The sequence below is a fragment of the Mesoplodon mirus genome (assembly GCF_964341445.2).
Source record: "Mesoplodon mirus genome assembly, chromosome: 11".
NCBI classification, from domain to species: domain Eukaryota; kingdom Metazoa; phylum Chordata; class Mammalia; order Artiodactyla; family Ziphiidae; genus Mesoplodon; species Mesoplodon mirus.
In genome coordinates this window covers 101173597-101191703 of record NC_138987.1, presented here as the reverse complement: position 1 = coordinate 101191703, position 18107 = coordinate 101173597, and the positions used below count along the sequence as shown (strand labels likewise).

Genomic DNA, 18107 nt, shown 5'->3' with positions numbered 1-18107 from the left:
TGGTAATAATCACTACTTTTCCTTCAGTAAATTATAGTCTGTAGCAAAAAAGTGCCCATTTATTCACCCATTAGCTCTTAAACTGGAAAGTTTTATCTGCTTTATTCTCTACTCTTGGTTCAGAAGGGAGAACAAAAAGACAGTCAAGTTAGCTACAGGACCCCACGGATCCATTAATATAAACATCCCTAATGGCCGGACACTGAATATTGAACTTTGAGATTTAACACCAAACTTGCTTTTTGAAAAACAAAATATATCTTTTGTATCCCTTTGTGCCAATTCTCCAGAGACACTGATTACTAGAATGGGTCTATTGTTTTGCTTGGCTTTTTCTCCACCAGTTTTCAAACACTGATTCAAATTTCCTAGGCTCTAAAAGTAGATCCATAAATGTTTAGACCTCCCCCCACTCCTCCCCCACCTCGTCCCCCCACCCCCCAATCCCTCTGTCTTGGAAGAGATGTCTATATCCAGATTATAACATTCTCTTCTCAGCTCTGGTCCAAAGTGTAGGACTCTAAGTCAACTGGCCCCAATTATTTCTAGAATCATTGTGAATGTAGGAAAACCTAAATTTAGTTCTCAGGATCTACGACTACATGCATAAAAAGTCTTGGTTTCATAAAACTCATGAAAAAGCTAAGTGTCAGAAAATTTTTTCTCTAAATGATCGAGTCCTTCAAAAATGTTTAATAAATGAATTTACACACACACACACACACTGAATTGTGTTGACCTGAGGTCATACCCGCCAGGGCTCCTATGGATCCGATGGACCGAGCGGCTATACCCATACCAGGGTCCCTGACCATTTTCTCTAAACAAGCAACCCCAATTCCAGTTACCATTTTAGGTGGGAAAAAATCCCCACATGGATCCTAATGAATCAGAAAACATACCAGCTACACTGAAGATACTAGATGTGTGTGAAAACTGGGCAATTCCTATCTGAAGAGGAGTCTGATTAGCCACACAATCCCTAAGAAGAGCAGCACATTTGCTATCACAGTAGGACAGATTCAAGGGACTTGGAGATGGCACTTCAGCATCTCCAGGCATCGAACACCCCCAATTTTTTCATTCTGTCTTGTCTAAATGGTCAACAGGACATCTATTCTGTGAACCTATTTTCAGGAAAGGCTTGTTTCCCAGCTGGATAAACCTTTATCACAGCTGTGCAGGCAAACAAAGAACTTGTGCCTTGAACAGGGTTAAAGCCTTGACACTGCTCCTGCCCCCCACACCGCCACACGCCTCTCTCCTTAAAGTTTCCTGTTTGGGAAGGACTAAACATACAGCACAGAAATGACAAGAAAGGGCCACCTTACCTTGCACACAAACTCTTCCATTCTCTCCATGGCGTGGTGGGCTTGTAAGAGGGGGGACATGCCCATAAACCCCTCGTCCTCCTGAGACGCTCCATCATCGCACCGATGTTCCTCCAAGCTCTGCAAGGCAATCACAGAAACAGTCAGGGACAGAGACCAGGAGCCAAAGGAACCAAACAATACCTTTTCCTTGAAGAATTACAATGAAATTCTCTTAAGGTCAAAACAAGGCTCCGACAAGTAACAATATAGGAAGTAAGGTCTGTTTATTACAGAATTGTTATGAGGACTGAAAATGAACAAGAGGTGCCTGATTCTTCTCTGACAGACAACTGAACTACGGCAGCAGCATTCCTAGGCAAGGTGTAGCCTTGAATGCTCTGCTGTTTATTTTAAGAATTATACCCACAGACCACATAATACTATTACACATATAAAGTTGAGAGATTATTGAGGGGAAATCTCCAAGAATCCCACCTGGCACATGTAAAATAAATACAATGTGGTAAGTGCTCTAGGGGAAAAGAAAGGAGGAAAAAAACTACACTTACTAAATTCTTAAAATACACCAAGCACAAAGAAAAGGCCATCTAACTGAATCCTGACAACCACCTTACTAGAATAGCATTCTTATCAAAACATATAAAGAACATGAGGCAAAGAGGTTAAGTAAGTGGCGCAAGGTTAAAACTAACAAAGTGGAAAAGTAAAAAGCACGAAACCCATCATCCTTCCACACAGGTGAGGAAATGATCACAGTGTCTGGGGAAATGCAGGAAGACGTGACAACCTGCAGTCTCCAGGTCAAGGTGCCTGCTGGTTTAGACAAAATGAAGTTGTAAGAAGGGCAACGGACTAGAACTCAGGAGATGCCAGGAGTAAGCCTGGTTTAACCGCTAACGTCGACGGTTTTCTAGACAGGTCTCTCAACCTTTCTGAGCCTCAATTTTCTCATTTCCATTTCAAAGGAGAAGTTTAAATCTCTCCAGTCTTCTCCATCCTCTAAAATCTGGTGGTTCTGTCACTCAGTGAATAATGACAGCACAGGAAATTACTTCCTAAGCTAAGTGTCTGCCAGGTGAACAGCACTGCCCCCGTAACTGCATGAGGGAGTGAACTGACCCTCTTCTCCCTGCGATCAGAAAACTAACCGGGGAGGCTGAGCACACGGAGGTCATCTACCACAAAACTTGAATTTGAACGTGTTTCAAAAGAAATCCTCAGATTTTACTTTCTTCGCTTTTCAAGATAACTAGAGGCTATCAAGCAGCATGTGAGACGTGCTATGCACCCAATCTCCAGTTTCTAAAAATTATGTTCTCCAAGAAAACTATCTTGAATCCGCTTCTCTACTCTTCTCACCAATAAAACACCCTCCCCTTCTCCACTTACCTAAACTCACCTTCCAGCCCCTCCAGCCAGCCCATCAGCAGCACATTCCTGTTTAAACCTCTTGACTACTCTCGCACAGTGTTTCTCTACCTTTCCTTCAAGAAGGTTCCATGTTTCCCTCCCACACCCCTCCACAACCCCCTCTACCTTCCTAGGAACATTTTTTAGATTGCCTCCCCCAATCCTGTGAAATTTCAATAACACAGGTATTAACACAGCCGTCTGGAGGGCTACAAACCATTGTAACATTTCAATGTGTTTCACTCCCTGCAAACAGGAAGCCATTTTCACCAGAAAATGCAGGCTCCACCTAACCCATAACATGCCTCCTCTTCTGAATTTCTTCAGCACTTCAAGTCCACACGGCTCATTTGACAACTAATGTACAGCTCTTGTTCACTGACTTACACTGTTTTATTTCACATTTGATAGAATGTTACTTTTTCACTGTAACGCTTCCTAAACTAGATTTTAAGTGTATGTTTGTCTTCTTCCATTGCTCCCAGGACAGCTCTGTACCAATATTTTATATACTTACAAAGTTGCTAGATTAATTAATGCTTTAAAAGATTTAAGGATTGTGCCTTATTAGACAAAATAAAAGTGATAAAATTCCATTAAATCATCAATTATATGAAAACTGAAAATAGACAACAGCTTGAAATGATTAGCGGACTGATTTTTTTAGGTATAAAATGTAAATTTATATAAAACATAAAATAGGTCCAATATTTATGCATGTTTAACATGTAGTTCATTCTTCACAAAGAGAAACAGAAACATGGATTCAATCTTGATTCTCAGACAAATAAATCATGCCAGCAGTTTCCAATAAAACTACAAATACGCACATAGAACACAGTTAAATGTTTCCTGTGTTATCAAAAGTAAAACCTGACTAAGTTGCAGACAGTCTGAGATACCAATGGGATCAAGTGCACTTGGATTCACGGAGGACCACTGATAGGGAAAGGCAAGGCAGCCTCACTGGCAGAAGCAAAGACACTTCACATAGGTAACCTTTACTACAGCCTGAGGTAAGGAAAATGAGGAGAGGGCGCCTCTCTGGGTGGGCACCCACCACTGTCCCTGTCTACAGGAAAGAGAGATGAAGGCATCAACTCCCCATCACAGGGAGGGAGGAGAACAACGGCCCTGCTATGGGGGAGGACAGCTTTGCTTCTCAGCAGTGCTTAACACATGTTTATTACAAGAAAACAGAAAACACTGAGAATGCAAGATGTATGGTCTCTGTTGAACACCAAACAGAGGAAAAAACTGTTTATTCACTTAAACAGGTTTTAGGAAAAGTTGGCTTGCTAATGGATAAAAGTGACTCTGAAGCCAGATAAACCTTGACTAATGATTAATTGTGTAATCTTTGACAAAATTATATACAATCTCAATAAGCATCAGTTTCCTCATCTGCAAAATGATTTTAACAACACTGCACTACACTGCACATCTGTTTAAGGAACAAAGATAATGAATAAAAGAAACTATCCCAGGGCCTAGGACTTGGGCAGTAAGTAAGTGATGGTCTTTCTCATGATGATGGGCTACGTACTGAGAACACTGAAGTAGGTGCCACAGCCTAGTGGGGAAGGCACCCATGTAAGTAAAACAAACAAACAAACAAACAAAAAACCCATAGCAATGAGCTAGTCTATAGTATGGACAAGGTCTGATGCAAACAGAAGAGAGAAAAGTTAACTCTGGCACTGCTAGAAAGTTTTCCAGAAAGGTAACATCGGAAGCAAAACCTGGAAAATGCTTAAGAGTTCACCAGTCAGACATGACAGGGAAAGGTAACAGCCCGAATCCAAAAACACAGAGGGAAGAAAAAGCTCCATACAGAGAGTGCAGAGTTTAGCACAGCTGTGGCAACAAAGTCAATGTGATGTGAGGCCAAAGGAGGTGAGTAAGGAAACAATCCAAATGCCTGTGGATGAGGGAAGAGACCCAGCCTGGCTAACAACAGAATACGAGTCAGCCATAAAAAGGAATGAAGAGTGGGTACAGAAGATGTGGTGCATGAATACAATGGAATACTACTCAGCCATTAAAAAGAATGAAATAATGCCATCTGCAGAAACATGGATGGACCTAGAGATCGTCACACTGAGTGAAATAAGTCAGACAAAGAGAAATATCGTATGCTCACATGCAGAATCTAAAAAAAAATGATACAAATGAACTTATTTACAGAAACAGACTCACAGACTTAGAGAACAAACTTATGGTTACAGTGTGGGGGGGACAGTTAGGGAGTTTGGGATTGACATGTACACAAGGCTATATTTAAAATAGATAACCAACAGGGACCTACTGCATAGCACAGGGAACTGTGCTCAATATTCTGTAACAACCTAACTGGGAAAAGAGTTTGAAAAAGAATAGATACATGTGTATGTATAACTGAATCATTTCGTTGTACACCTGAAACTAACATATTGTTAATCAACGATACTCCGACATAAAATAAAAAGTTAAAAAAAAAAAAAAAAAGGAATGAAGTTCTGGCGCAGGCCACCACAGGGATAAACTTTGAGCACATCATGCTCCGTGAAATGCACCCCACACAACAATTCCACTTACATGAAATACCTAGAATAACCAAATTCACAGAGACGGAAAGTAAACTAGAGGTTCCCGAACACTGGGCTGGGGCAGGAGGGAATGAAGGTTACTCCGCAAGCCTTTCTGGGGTGATGAAAAACTCTGGAAGTAACAGTAATGGTTGCACAACACCGTGAATACAATCAGTGTCACTGAACTGTATATTTTAAAGGGGTCAGAATGGCAAATTTTACATTATAAATTTTGCCACAATAAAAAATGTTTAAAGAAGGTAAAGACGCACAATGTAGCTTTATTCATAATAGTGAAAAAACAGAAATAACCCAATTGTCTAACAATAAGAAACTGGATAAACAAGCGTGATATATTTATATAACAGAATACTCTTCCGTAATAAAGAACTGACACAAAACAATATGGGTGAGTAGCAGAAACATGCCAAGTGAAAGAAGCCATTATTAAGACAGTGTGTATCACGTGATTCCATTTGTATCAAGGTCAGCAACGAGCAAAACAAATCTACTATGGTAGGAGTCACAATAATAGCGACCACTGGGAATGGGGGTGAGGGAGGGGTTACTGGCTGGAAGGGCATAAAGGGAAGTTTCTGAATGACGGAAATAATCTGAATCTTGATCTGCATGGTCGTCACACATCTGTAGTGTCACTGTGCTATATATCTAAGATTTGGGCATTTTAAACACATTTTACTGTGTTTAAATTACCCCATAATACAATGTCTGTGTAAATCATCCCTTAATAAAATGCTTAAAAAAAAAAAAAGGAGGGGGAGGAATGGAGGTGGAGTTAGGTAGGAAGCAGCTCCTTAAAAGCTTCGGATGCTCCTGGGCTTCGGGCTTTCTCCTGCAGGCGAGGCTGAGCATTTCATGGACATGAGAGCAGAGCAAGCTGGGCACTAGACTTGCACTTGGAAACTATCACGTTGGCAACAGAGAGAAGGTACGGGTGAAGAAGGGAAACAGGAAAGGGGAGACATAAATTAAGAGAATACTTTACAAGTCTAAAGCAGTTTGATCTCAGCTAGGGGGGATTTTACCCCCACCCCCTCCCAGGGGACATCTGGCAATAACTGGATTCACTTTTACATGTCCCAAGTGGTGGGAACGCTGCCGGCATCCAGTAGGTAGGGGCCAGGATACTGTGAAACATCCTACAATGGCAAAATGTCACCAGGGAGTGAGAAACTCTGATCTAAAGAAATAATGAGAGGGTCTATACACCTCAAATTATGTATGTCACAGTTCAATACTGTGTTCACATCAGAAAAAAAAAAACTTATCAGATCCTTCACTGTGAAAGATGCTAATAAGTGAGCCACTTACTAATAAGTGGTTACTAGTGCTGGGGCTAAATGGTAAGCATTCGTGCAAAAAACTCAAGAAGTATTCACTGAGCAGCTACCACTTTAGAGATGAGAAACCTGAGGTTAAATGATATGTTCAAGGTAACACACCTGGAGTCAGAAATTCAACTCAGGTCCACAGAGTTCCTGCTCTATTCATTCCCCTCACACAGTTTTCTAGTTATGAAACGGCCTGTTTCTGTGGGTAACAGACGTTGGGCCGAAAGGCCACGACACACACAGACAGCCCTTGTTCCGCGTGGTAGCTCAGGATGTAAAAACTGTGCAAGCCAAAATCACGTACGGCAATCTTAATGACCAGTGGGGACTATTCCATGACCTTAACAAAATGCTGTCAAAACATTAAAAATCTCTGTCAGTTTTACATGTACAAAGAAATAGACTAGTAAAAACCAGTATTTATTTAGCATGCTATGTTTTAGAACAGAAACACTGAGAATTAAGTGTTTATTGGTTAAAAAAAGTTACCAAAAGCGATGTGAGCAGTGTGTGCCTTCTTGTTTAACTTACAACACACAGTGAGCATATTCTCTGTGCCTTGGCAAACTGTCGTACTTTCTAAGTTTGGATCAGGGTTTCAACGTTTTATTCTTTGCACTTTCAAAGTCATGAAACATCCTTAGGCATTCCTTTCATCTGAACTTTCTGCCTGCCACTGGCCATCCACAGCCTCTGTCACACGATACTCCGTTATGGCGACAAGCCTGCCCTCACTAAGATCCTCTGGCTGCAGATCTAGAAGCTCTTTAAGTGGCGGCAGGCAGTGCCAACATTCCCACAGTCAGCTATTGCGTCTCTAACTCCTATTTATGTTTGACTTGATTTTCACGTTCGCCATTATCACTTTCATTTCTTTGCTTCACTTTTATCTTTGTCAGCCTATTCCCTCTTTTGATTATCCATTTTTATAAAGGGTCACATGGGTTTATCACTGGGAAGCAACACACTTTGCTGTCTCATGGATTAAGTGAGTAACAGATGTAGACTGACCAGTCACTGACAGACTTTCAAAGAAGTCATCAATACAATGGACATCTACTATTTGCACCATCATCTGTGGACTGGAGAGACAGCAGAGAGTAGGTACTTTAAGAATTACTCACAGTAAATATACCACAGTAACTAAAATTTGAACCATACTGTGGAGGGACTGATATTATTTAACGAACGCATGGTAGCCGAAACTCATGCATGCTGGAAACTTGCAAAGCATTAGGGCTGCCTGTATGCATTTCTCTTCTCATCTTTTACAATTGTCCTTCTATCCAAAATGGTGCTTCTAAAAAGCTAACCTCAATTCAAAGAATGCGATCCTATATGTAAGGCAAGAATTTCACTGTACATTACACCACTAAGATATGTAGCTTCATCCAGGTTTTTTTTTTGGGGGGGGATCAGTTTTTTATTAATAAATACCACCAACGGTAATATTTCCACCTCCCATGGTCCAATGTATGTGTTATGAAGCAGAATGTGGTCAGTGGTCAAATACACACCCCAGTAAAGATAAATACTTCCACCCATCCCAACATGTCAGCAAGATTTCTGATTTTTTATAAAAGCACATTTCCTTCAGAAGAGCAAAGTATTAATAAGTCTGCTGATCTACCAAACAGTATCCCCACTTCCCACCCTCCTGTAACAGAATACTCACCCACATGTCTTCAAAACACAAATGTCTAAACACTACACCATAAAGAGTTATTTGTTGTGTTCAAGCACTGTGGAGTTGCTAATTAGGGCTCTACAGAGTGGTGGTGGTCAATACAGTTCCCCTGGTTAAACAGAGGGTAGTATGCAGGAATTAAGTGGCAGAGTCAAGCAGTGGCTAGAACACAGGACAAAAATGTCTTCTCCGGGGCACACGGGCAAGTTTATAGCTCTGCCACATAATGCAGGTTTGGAAAGTCTGTGCTGAGCACTATATATATAAAAATCTCTGTCTTCCAATATTAACTCTAAAGAACTACCTTGTCATGGGAGGAAATTACTTTTAATTTCCCTTCTAGTAGCCACTAAACCACAGCACCCAAAGATCTGTTTCAACACTAAACTGCATCTATACTAAGATGGTCACATACAAGGGTTCAACGTTTGCTCTGTTCTGCTCCTGTTGTCGTATCTCTAACTGTTATCAAAACAAATTTTGAAGAGAATCAGGACACTGTAAATGATAAACAATTAAAACCAAAGCTGCCTAAAATAAAGGCATAAGCCTTAATTCTCTAAGGCTTTCTATGAATAAATCACTATATTTAAACTTAAAGAGAGGTCAATGCTCTGAAGTGAGTACAAAGACACTTTCAAATCTTTTCCTCCTGCTATCTTCAGTGAAGTCCATCTATGAGAAGAGTTAAAGTGGGTTATATCTCAAAATACAATAATATCCAACTCTGATGATCCATACAAACTGCAACCTAATGTTAATTCTCTGGAGTGTATTTTACCTTTGGCAAGAGAGAACCAGAGTGATAAAGATGAAAGTCCTTAAAGATCAGTCTAATATGAAAATAATTCATCAGTCTATTGGGCATTTATCTGCTTTAGCCCAACTCAGTTCAACAGAGTAATTCAGTTTAATAAATATTTATTAAGAGGATTTTTTAAAAGATGAGTAAAATATAGTCTCTGTCTTCCATGGGCATACAATCTAATAAGGGGCTGAATTAGCTACATAAATGACTAAGAAATAAGGTACAGCCAGTTTAAAGACAGGGAGCATGGAGCTCGGGAAAGGCTGCATGAGGAGTAGAATTTTGGAAAGACGAAATAAAAGAACTGTCAAGAGGGAAAAGCAGAAGTACCATTTTGAAGAGACGAGACTAGTTCAGTTCAGCTGAAACTTAGGGTGCATTTAGCGGAGTAGCAAGACATAAATTATGTATTTAAATACTAGTTGAAGTCAGTAGACAAAGTGCCACAGAGATCTACAATCATAACACCATCCACAATTAGAAGATAAAGATCAAGGAAATGGTAAGGTACCCAGGGCCAGGGCAGCAAATTTTGATTAAAATGTATATGCCCTTACAGAGGTCAATGAGAACTGAGGCTTCTGCATTCACATAGTTATGAGGACTAAGATCTAAGGCCCCTATACAACATGACTTCACTTGTTCAGGAAACCCTTGCCCAGGAAGATTAAGGACACAAACCAGTAGGTAGCTTTGCTGTTAGCTTTAGGAGCTTCTCAGAAATCCACTTAACATTAGACTCTGCTCAACCAGCTCCTTAGTATAATAAACTGCTGAACTGGGCAAACCTACTCACTTATCAAGTAAGAACCTGCTCACTAGACTTGCTCCAACTGCCCTCATCTACCACAAACTCCACGCGATGTTAATATGATCTTCGTACTGAAAGACCTGCTTTAAACCACTAGAAGTCAGACCCCAAACCCTACACATAGCCACCCATGGCCTCTCCTTTCTAAAGCAAGAAGACCCTTTAGAGTGATGCTCACTCTCACTGCAGTAAATAAGAAACTTCGCTTAGTCTGATCAACAGGTTATTTTTGTCTGTTTGCTTTTTTTATTAACCATTTTTTAAACTGAAGTACAGTTAATTTACAATGTTGTGTTAGTTTCAGGTGTACAGCAAAGTGATTCAGTTATAACATCAACAGGTTATTTTGATGGTCTTTTTGGAAAGTTGACAGGTTGAATCCAGCCTTAAATTTAGAAATCTGCAATGTGTAGTAAGGGCATTAGCAAGCTGATATAGCTAACACGCAAACACAGGGGTTAGTAGAAATTAAGGTGTCTTCAAAAAATGATAGCTGAAAGAGTAAGCACCGATGACTGCACCTCTGCTGTCGTCCAACAGAGGTACAACAGCCAGTCTCTCTGAACGCTCACTTTGGCCAGCCTAGAAACATACAGACTCAGCCTGTGAAGACTAGTTATCGCTATCAAAGATGGATGGAAAAGATCTTTAAAATCATCCAAGTTTTTTTTTTACTTTTCACAAAGCAACTGTCTCTAATCTTAACTGAATTTCCTAAGTAGACCTCCTCAAGAAAAGAAAATGAAGTGATTGGCAGATGGGAGTCTAATTACAAGTTAGCTTTCTTATGATAAACTAATACACAGTGGTATTCTTATGAGTTTGGTTAAAGCAAATCAGTTCAAGAAAATAATTCCTAGGTTGAATGAATGAAAAGTTGGCTCCAGTCCCCATTTATGAAGAAGAATTTGGAGCAGAGGAAAAGTAGGACAACCATAAGGGCTGCTCTCTTTATTCAACTTAATCCCTTAAAAACTCAGAGATACAAAATAAAGTCATAAAACTAAAGATCAAGGGTAACCTGGTTTGAAATGCCTCTTTTGTGTTTTTATCTATAGATGGTTACAAAACACAAACTATAAAGTTCAGCAAATACAGTTAAAAGAGCTGATGCTTTAGAGCCAGAGGCCTAGAAGTAATGGTCTATCCACTTCAACCAATACACAACACTACACATTTCAGAAAGAACTCTGGAGGGTAGAAGAACACTGGACTGGGAGGCTAAAGATCTGGATTTTAGGCCCTGATCGTCTAGGCTCACTTGCTAACAAACTGACTCCCTTGTACCTTTCACTCTAGCTATACCAGACATTTTGCAGGTTCACACATCAATATACACCAATGTATACTCAAAACACGTTAGCTATTATCATTATTACTATTCCCTAAAAGCATCATGCTATTTCTTACTTCTGAGTCTTCACATCTGCTATTCCCTTGGCCTGGAATGCCTTTTAGTCCTTCAATAACCGAGTCAAGCCTCATCCAATTCTGCTTATTACATTTCCCTTCCTTTTAGATAACCCCAGTCATAGAAAAAACAATCCTAAAATTCATATGGAATGACAAAGGACTCTGAATAGTCAAAACAGTCCTGAGAAAGAACAGCAAAGCTGGAGGCACCACACTTCCTGACTTAGAGACATATTACAAAGCTATAGTAATCAAAGCAGTATGGTACTGGCATAAAGACAGCCACACAGACCAATGCAACAGAAGAGAGGGCACAGAAATAAACCCACACATATACAGATCTTCAGCAAGAGTGGCAAGACTACACAATGGGGAAAGGACAGTCTCTTCAACAAATGGTGCTGGAAAAATGGATCTCCACATGCAAAAGAATGAAACTGGACCCTTAGCTTACACCACACACAAAAATGAATTCAAAATGACTTAACTAAAAATAAGTTAAATGTGGGAATTCCCTGGCAGTCCAGTGGTTAGGACTCCATGCTTTCACTGCCAAGGGCGCTGGTTTGATCTGGTCAGGGACCTAAGATCCCACAAGCCACGCAGCACAGCCAAAAAAAAAAGTTAAATGTGAGACCTGAAACTATACATATCCTCGAAGAAAATGTAGAGGAAAAGCTTCATGACACAGTCAATTTTAAAACATTTTCATCACCCCAAAAGAAACCCCATATCCATTAGGAGTGACTCCCCATTTCCCCATCCCCCCAGCACTTGACAACCACAAATCTACTTTCTGTCTCCATAGATTTGTCTATTCTAGACATTTCAAATAAACAGAATAATTAAATATGCCGTCTTTGTGACTGGCTTCCTTCATTTAGCAGAATGTCTTCAAGGTTTATCCGTGTGGTAGTATGTAACAGTATTTCTTTTTTTTCTTTTTTGCCAAAAATATTCCATTTTATGGATATACCTCATTTAATATATCTAGTCATCAAGTAAGTGATGGATATTTGAGTTGTTTCTACTTTTTGACTCATAAATAGTGCTGCTAGGAACATACATATAAAGTTTCGTTTCGATGTATATTTTTATTTCTCTTGGGTATAAACCTAAAAGTGGTATTGCTGGGTTATATGATAACTCTGCTTAACTTTTTGAAGAACTGGTGACAGTTTTTCTAGAGCAGCTATACCATTTATATTACCCTCAGCATATATGAGGGTTCGCATCTTCGTGAATGCTTGTAATTGTCCCCCTTGCAAAAAAATTAACCATTCTTATGCATGTAAAGTGGTATCACATTGAGGTTTTGACTTGAGTTTCCTTAATGATTAAAGATGTTGAGCATTTCCTAAAAAAAAAAAAAAAAAGCTTCGTGACACTGGGCACGAAGAAATATGACAACGATATCACAACAAAAGCAAAATTAGAAAAGTAGATCTATGTCATACCACAAAGCTCCTGCATGGCAAAGAAGACAATTGAGAGTGAAAAGGTAACCTAAGGACAGGAGAAAATATCTGCAAACCATGGATCTGATAAGGGGTTAATATCCAAGATATATAAGGAACTCCTATAACTGAATAGCAAAAAACAAACCAACAGAAACAAACCCAACTTAAAAATGCACAAAGGACTTGAATAGACATTTCTCCAAAAGACATATAAATGGCCAACAGGTATATGAAAAGGATGCTCAACATCACTAATCATCAGGGAAACACAAATCAAAACTACAATGAGATACCACAGTCACATCTGGTAGGATAGCCATTATCAAAAAAGAAAATAAAGTGTTGGTAAGGATATGGAGAAATTAGAACACTTGTACACTGCTGATGGGAATGTAAAATGGTTCAGCTACTATGGAAAGCAGTATAGAAGTTCCTAAAAAATTAAAAACAGAACTACCATATGACCCAGTAATCCCACTGCTGGATATTAATCCAAAAGAACTAAAAACAGTACCTTGAAGAGATATTTGCAGCATTATTCACAATAGCCAAGAGGTGGAAACAACCTTAAACAACCATCAGTAGATGAATGGATAAAGACAGAGTGATATATACATATCAATAAAATATTACTCAGCCTTAAAAAAAAAAGGCTTGTCTTATGCTACAACATGAACAGACGTTGAGGACACTGTGCTCAGTGAAATAAGACAGTCACAGAAGGACAAATACAACATGATTCCATTTATATGAGGTATCTAAAGTTGTCAAACTCAGAAGCAGAAAGTAGGAGGGTGGTTGCCGAGGGCTGGAGGGGTGGAGAAAATGGGGAGCTGCTATTCAAGGGGTAGATGTTTCACTCACGCAAGATGGAAACGCTCTAGAGATCTGCGGCACAACAAAGCGCGTACGGTTGGCAGTAACGTATGGCATGTGTTTACTACAGTAAGAAAGAAAAGATAACCCAGTCCTCATCCAAACCTAGCGATAGTTCTCACTACTTGGATAACTGCTTAGGTCTAAGTAGCAATGGAGGGAAAGTCAAGTTGCTCAGCCTGAATAGGGGAGTCTTAGCTGCTAGTACATGTTATTGTAAAACATCAACAAGAAAGCAAAGCCATAAGCAAGGAAGAAAGTTCTTACCCCAGCTATCTGTCAAACTTCTTTTAAAAGAGTAATGGTAGGGCTTCCCTCGTGGCACAGTGTCTGGGAGTCCAGCTGCCAATGCAGGGGCCACAGGTTTGATCCCTGGTCCAGGAAGATCCCATATGCCACGAAGCAACCAAACCCATGCGCCACAACTGCTGAGCCTGCGCTCTAGAGCCTGCGAGCCACAACTACTGGAGCCCGTGCTCTGCAACAAGAGAGGCCACCGCGATGAGAGGCCCGCACACCGCAGCGAGGAGTAGCCCCTGCTCGCCGCAACTAGAGAAAGCCTGTGCGCAGCAACGAAGACCCAATGCAGCCAAAAATAAACAGATAAAATGAATTAAAAAAAAAAAAAGAGTAATGGTAGTTTCAGGGCCAAATTACACTATACTCATAGTAAGCACATCTTGTTTTTAATCCTGCCCTGTGTATGCGGGGCACACACAAATCGTCTTTGAAGGTAGCACGACTAGCCAACAGTATGAAGCTGGCTTACAAAGTGTTACCAAGGGTAAAGAAGAAATAACCTTAAATTTCCTGTCACAATCGCCTGTATTTCTACAGTGCTCTGGTGAAATTCTTATAAAAGACCTGAAAAGACAAGACAATCCTCTCGAGTTCCAACCAGCACCACTGTTACCCACACAATAAGCTTATCTCTTACGATGGTGACGATGCAGTTCCAAATAGAGGCTTTCAATATGTTTCTAACTACAGCCACAGTAAGAAATGTATATTATTACTCATATCTATAAACACATACATATCTAAATAAAGCTACACAATTTCATCAAATAACATAGTTTAAACGTATATTACTACATATATGCACCTGAGTATCTTTATTTGCTGTCTAATGAACACTGCGTGTAGTACCAAAATAAATGTCACAAACTACTAATGGGCACAACCTACAGTCTGAGAAACACGGTACTGGAAACACAACGCTGAGCGTGCTACACAACTGCAAGGTTCCAAAGCACATGGCAAAATGTCTATTAACATGACACTGGGACCTGCTCACAAATATTTACACCTTTGCACTCTTGGTGTAGCTGCTTGAATCATTTAAAAGCCGCTCTTTTCTCTGCGAGGTAAAAGGAAAGATTAGATTGTTTTCCCAGAATTCTACTGGCTCCCAAGGTATGCACTGGAGATAAACTCTATCTGAGTAGTCAGCATGCAATTAGGATTTCTCCAAAAATATAAATGATAATGTCATTACTGAATAATGGCTGAATTATAAAGGATATATGGTAACTACAAAAACCCATTTCCTTTCTTAAATAAGATAGAGCAACTTAAGTATGGTTTTACGTGTCAACAGAAAGGGCATAACTAATTTGTAGCTACCTTAAGAATAAGAGACTTCAAAATCTTACAAATGTGCTCAGGGCTCCTTTTCAAAACGCCATCCTCTCTCCAGCAGAGTCCCCGTACTCTTTCTTTTTAATATCCTTCCTCCAGCTACATTCCCATAAATTTGCTTTACTTACCATCCTTCCACTTTAACTTACTTTTTTATGATAGGAAGAAAGGGCAGATGCCTCTACAAGAGGCTCCAGATCTCCTTGGTGGATGCCATTGTCACCTCTCCTTGTACCATCAAGTTGGTGCCCTTTTCTGAGCCTTATATCTGGCTCTGGAGTCCTGCTGTACTCCAGTCGGTTTTCTGCTGTTTCATTCATGGGATACCCACGCCTTTCTTACAAAGAGGTCTTTCTGTTCCTTCTTCTTGGGAGGATGGACTTTTAGGATAGGGAGCTGACCCTAAGGAGAGAAAGTTTTGAATTAACATATTTGAATGAGTGATGGGGGAAGACATATGTTGTATGATTTATTATACACTAAAACTAGAATTTTCTGCAATCATTAAGAATAAAATAATAATGTATTTTAAAAAACCTACACTTGCTGATAAAGAGGACTGCCAAAATCTACTTTTAAATGAAAAAAGCAGGATACCAAAGACATGTGTAATGTGCCCACTTATACATTATAAAAGTATAAAATCGTGAATAAGTATACATGTGTACATAGAATACCTATTTATTTGAAATTGTCCTCTTGGTCCAGAGGCACACAGGGAAGAACCTAGGGTCTGGAGTGAGAAGGCTTACCCTTCATTTTGTTCTGCCTGCATTGTTTTTACCACATGCCATCTAATACTTTTTCAATTAAAAACATACCTAACTGTAGAAAGAATATATGTGGATTTTATGTACTACAACTAGGTTTTACATATCCAATCTCATTTAAATCATCACAATGACCCTTCAGGGTATTTTGAGTTCTACTTCACAGGTGAGGAAACCAAAATTCACCATACTTTTATGAAATAAGACAATGTCTCTGACTGACATGGCACATATTATTGGTTATGTTTTGCATTTAAGTTGCTTAATGTCTGAAATTTCAGTATTTTTGAGCTGCTTTGAACTCCAAGCAGATTACTCTGGAAGGCAAGAGCACACTCCTATTATATCCCTGAGTTCCCAGAAAGTACTACGCACATAAATGTTTAACGAACATGACAGATGATATTTAAATGTTCTTAAGTGGTAAAAACACATTCAGAGATCATCAATATTTCTCTAAACTGGATCTCAAAAGTTTCCTAGGAGTTCAATAATTTCAAGTCCTTGGCCCTCTACCTCATAATAACTCACAGGACAAAAGCTTATTTTAGAGATTTAAGTTACATATCCAAATAAGGTGATTATCACAGCCAATCCAACTAGAAAGACAAAAACAGGAAGCAGCCAAGGTACATGCTGTGCTCATAAATCCCATGGGATTCAAAATTTTTACTGTGGCAGAGGAGGAGTGGGGCAATGTGGGAGGGCCTGGATAGTACGAAGAGAGGGTAAAAGGTGCACTTAGTGTTCCTATGTGGATACACAAGACTAAGAATTGGCTCAACAGTTCGAATTAGACTAAGAATTAGCCAACTGTTAGTTCATAAATCATCTGAGTTTGTTGTAGGAGTTCTCTCAAGTTTTTATAACAAGAACAAACACAGTCTTTAAGGATCACCAAATCTGGGCCTGTGCCTATCACGTAAGGGCCTGAGCCAGCATATTCTAATAATGAGATTATAAACTATGCTATTAATACCCAATGCTGAAAGATGAAACAATGCTAGTGATTTATATTTATTTACAAAGCTGTTTCACACCCACCATTTCACTTTGTTTCAGGGAAGAGGGAGCTAACATTTACTGGGGATTGACAAAGTTAAATTCTGTACCAGAGAATTTACAGGCGGTATCTCACATAACTCTTACATATGGCCCTCTGAGGTATCTTATCCCCATTTTACAGATGTGGAAACTGAGGCTCAGAGATTAGGCAACTTATCCAAGGCCATTAATCTCTAAGAGTAGCTGGAACAATGAACTGTCCAGCTGTACTTGGATAAATGATTTTCTTGCTAAGAAGAATAAAAAATAGGGAAAGTATTCGGAACTAGGCTTTAACTTGCTCTGATTCTTAACAGTAAAAGGAAGTGAGATACGAGATGGAAAGTAAGACTTCAGAGTACCATTATCTGTTAACCAGAAGAGTTAATCTCTATTCTACTTCCTCAGGAATTTTTCGTTGGTCAGGATTCTAAGAATACTACGCTATATTACACAGAACTAAGACAAAAAAAGAGAAAAGAAAAGAATCCAATACAAACAGCTGGCAGGAAGGAACAAGTAACTGAGAGGTGCTCTGAATTTATCAGTAGACATAGAAGTCCAACACAAATCCAACCGGGTGCATTTTCAGCAAGTAGGGCAGATCTAAGGTCTTTTAAAATCTCTGAGTGGCCAGTGGGGATGAGGAAAGAAAGAAAATACTAATGTGAGTGTTTCAATTCCTACACCTCCTCTACAGGTTGCAAGGCCTCTTGCCCCCAATATCTAGATTAAATATACTTTTACTGAATGAATTATTATACCTGCAGTGTTTATTGGAAAAGAGACTCATTTTCTGTATAAAATTGCTTAACATGCACCCTATTACTTTTAAAAAATGTTTTCACAAACTAATTTAAGTATTGACATAAATAACTTATTTTTAAATTTGCTAAGGCTTCTTCCCAGTAGATAGTCTGTTCTACAGGTG

The 18107-nt window shown here is 39.4% G+C and overlaps 1 protein-coding gene across 1 annotated transcript in view; it reads right to left on the bottom strand.

The window, feature by feature from the left end:
- The window catches only part of ADIPOR2 (adiponectin receptor 2), a 49774-nt gene that overhangs the window by 12295 nt on the left and 19372 nt on the right, over nt 1-18107 (bottom strand). Inside the window, exons 2-3 of the mRNA XM_082635118.1 lie at nt 15512-15764; nt 1332-1451 (exon numbers count right to left, since the gene is read on the bottom strand). Of these exons, the coding sequence (XP_082491244.1) occupies nt 1332-1451; nt 15512-15682 (291 nt within the window). The 5' untranslated portion in view covers nt 15683-15764. The remainder of the gene's footprint in view (nt 1-1331; nt 1452-15511; nt 15765-18107) is intronic.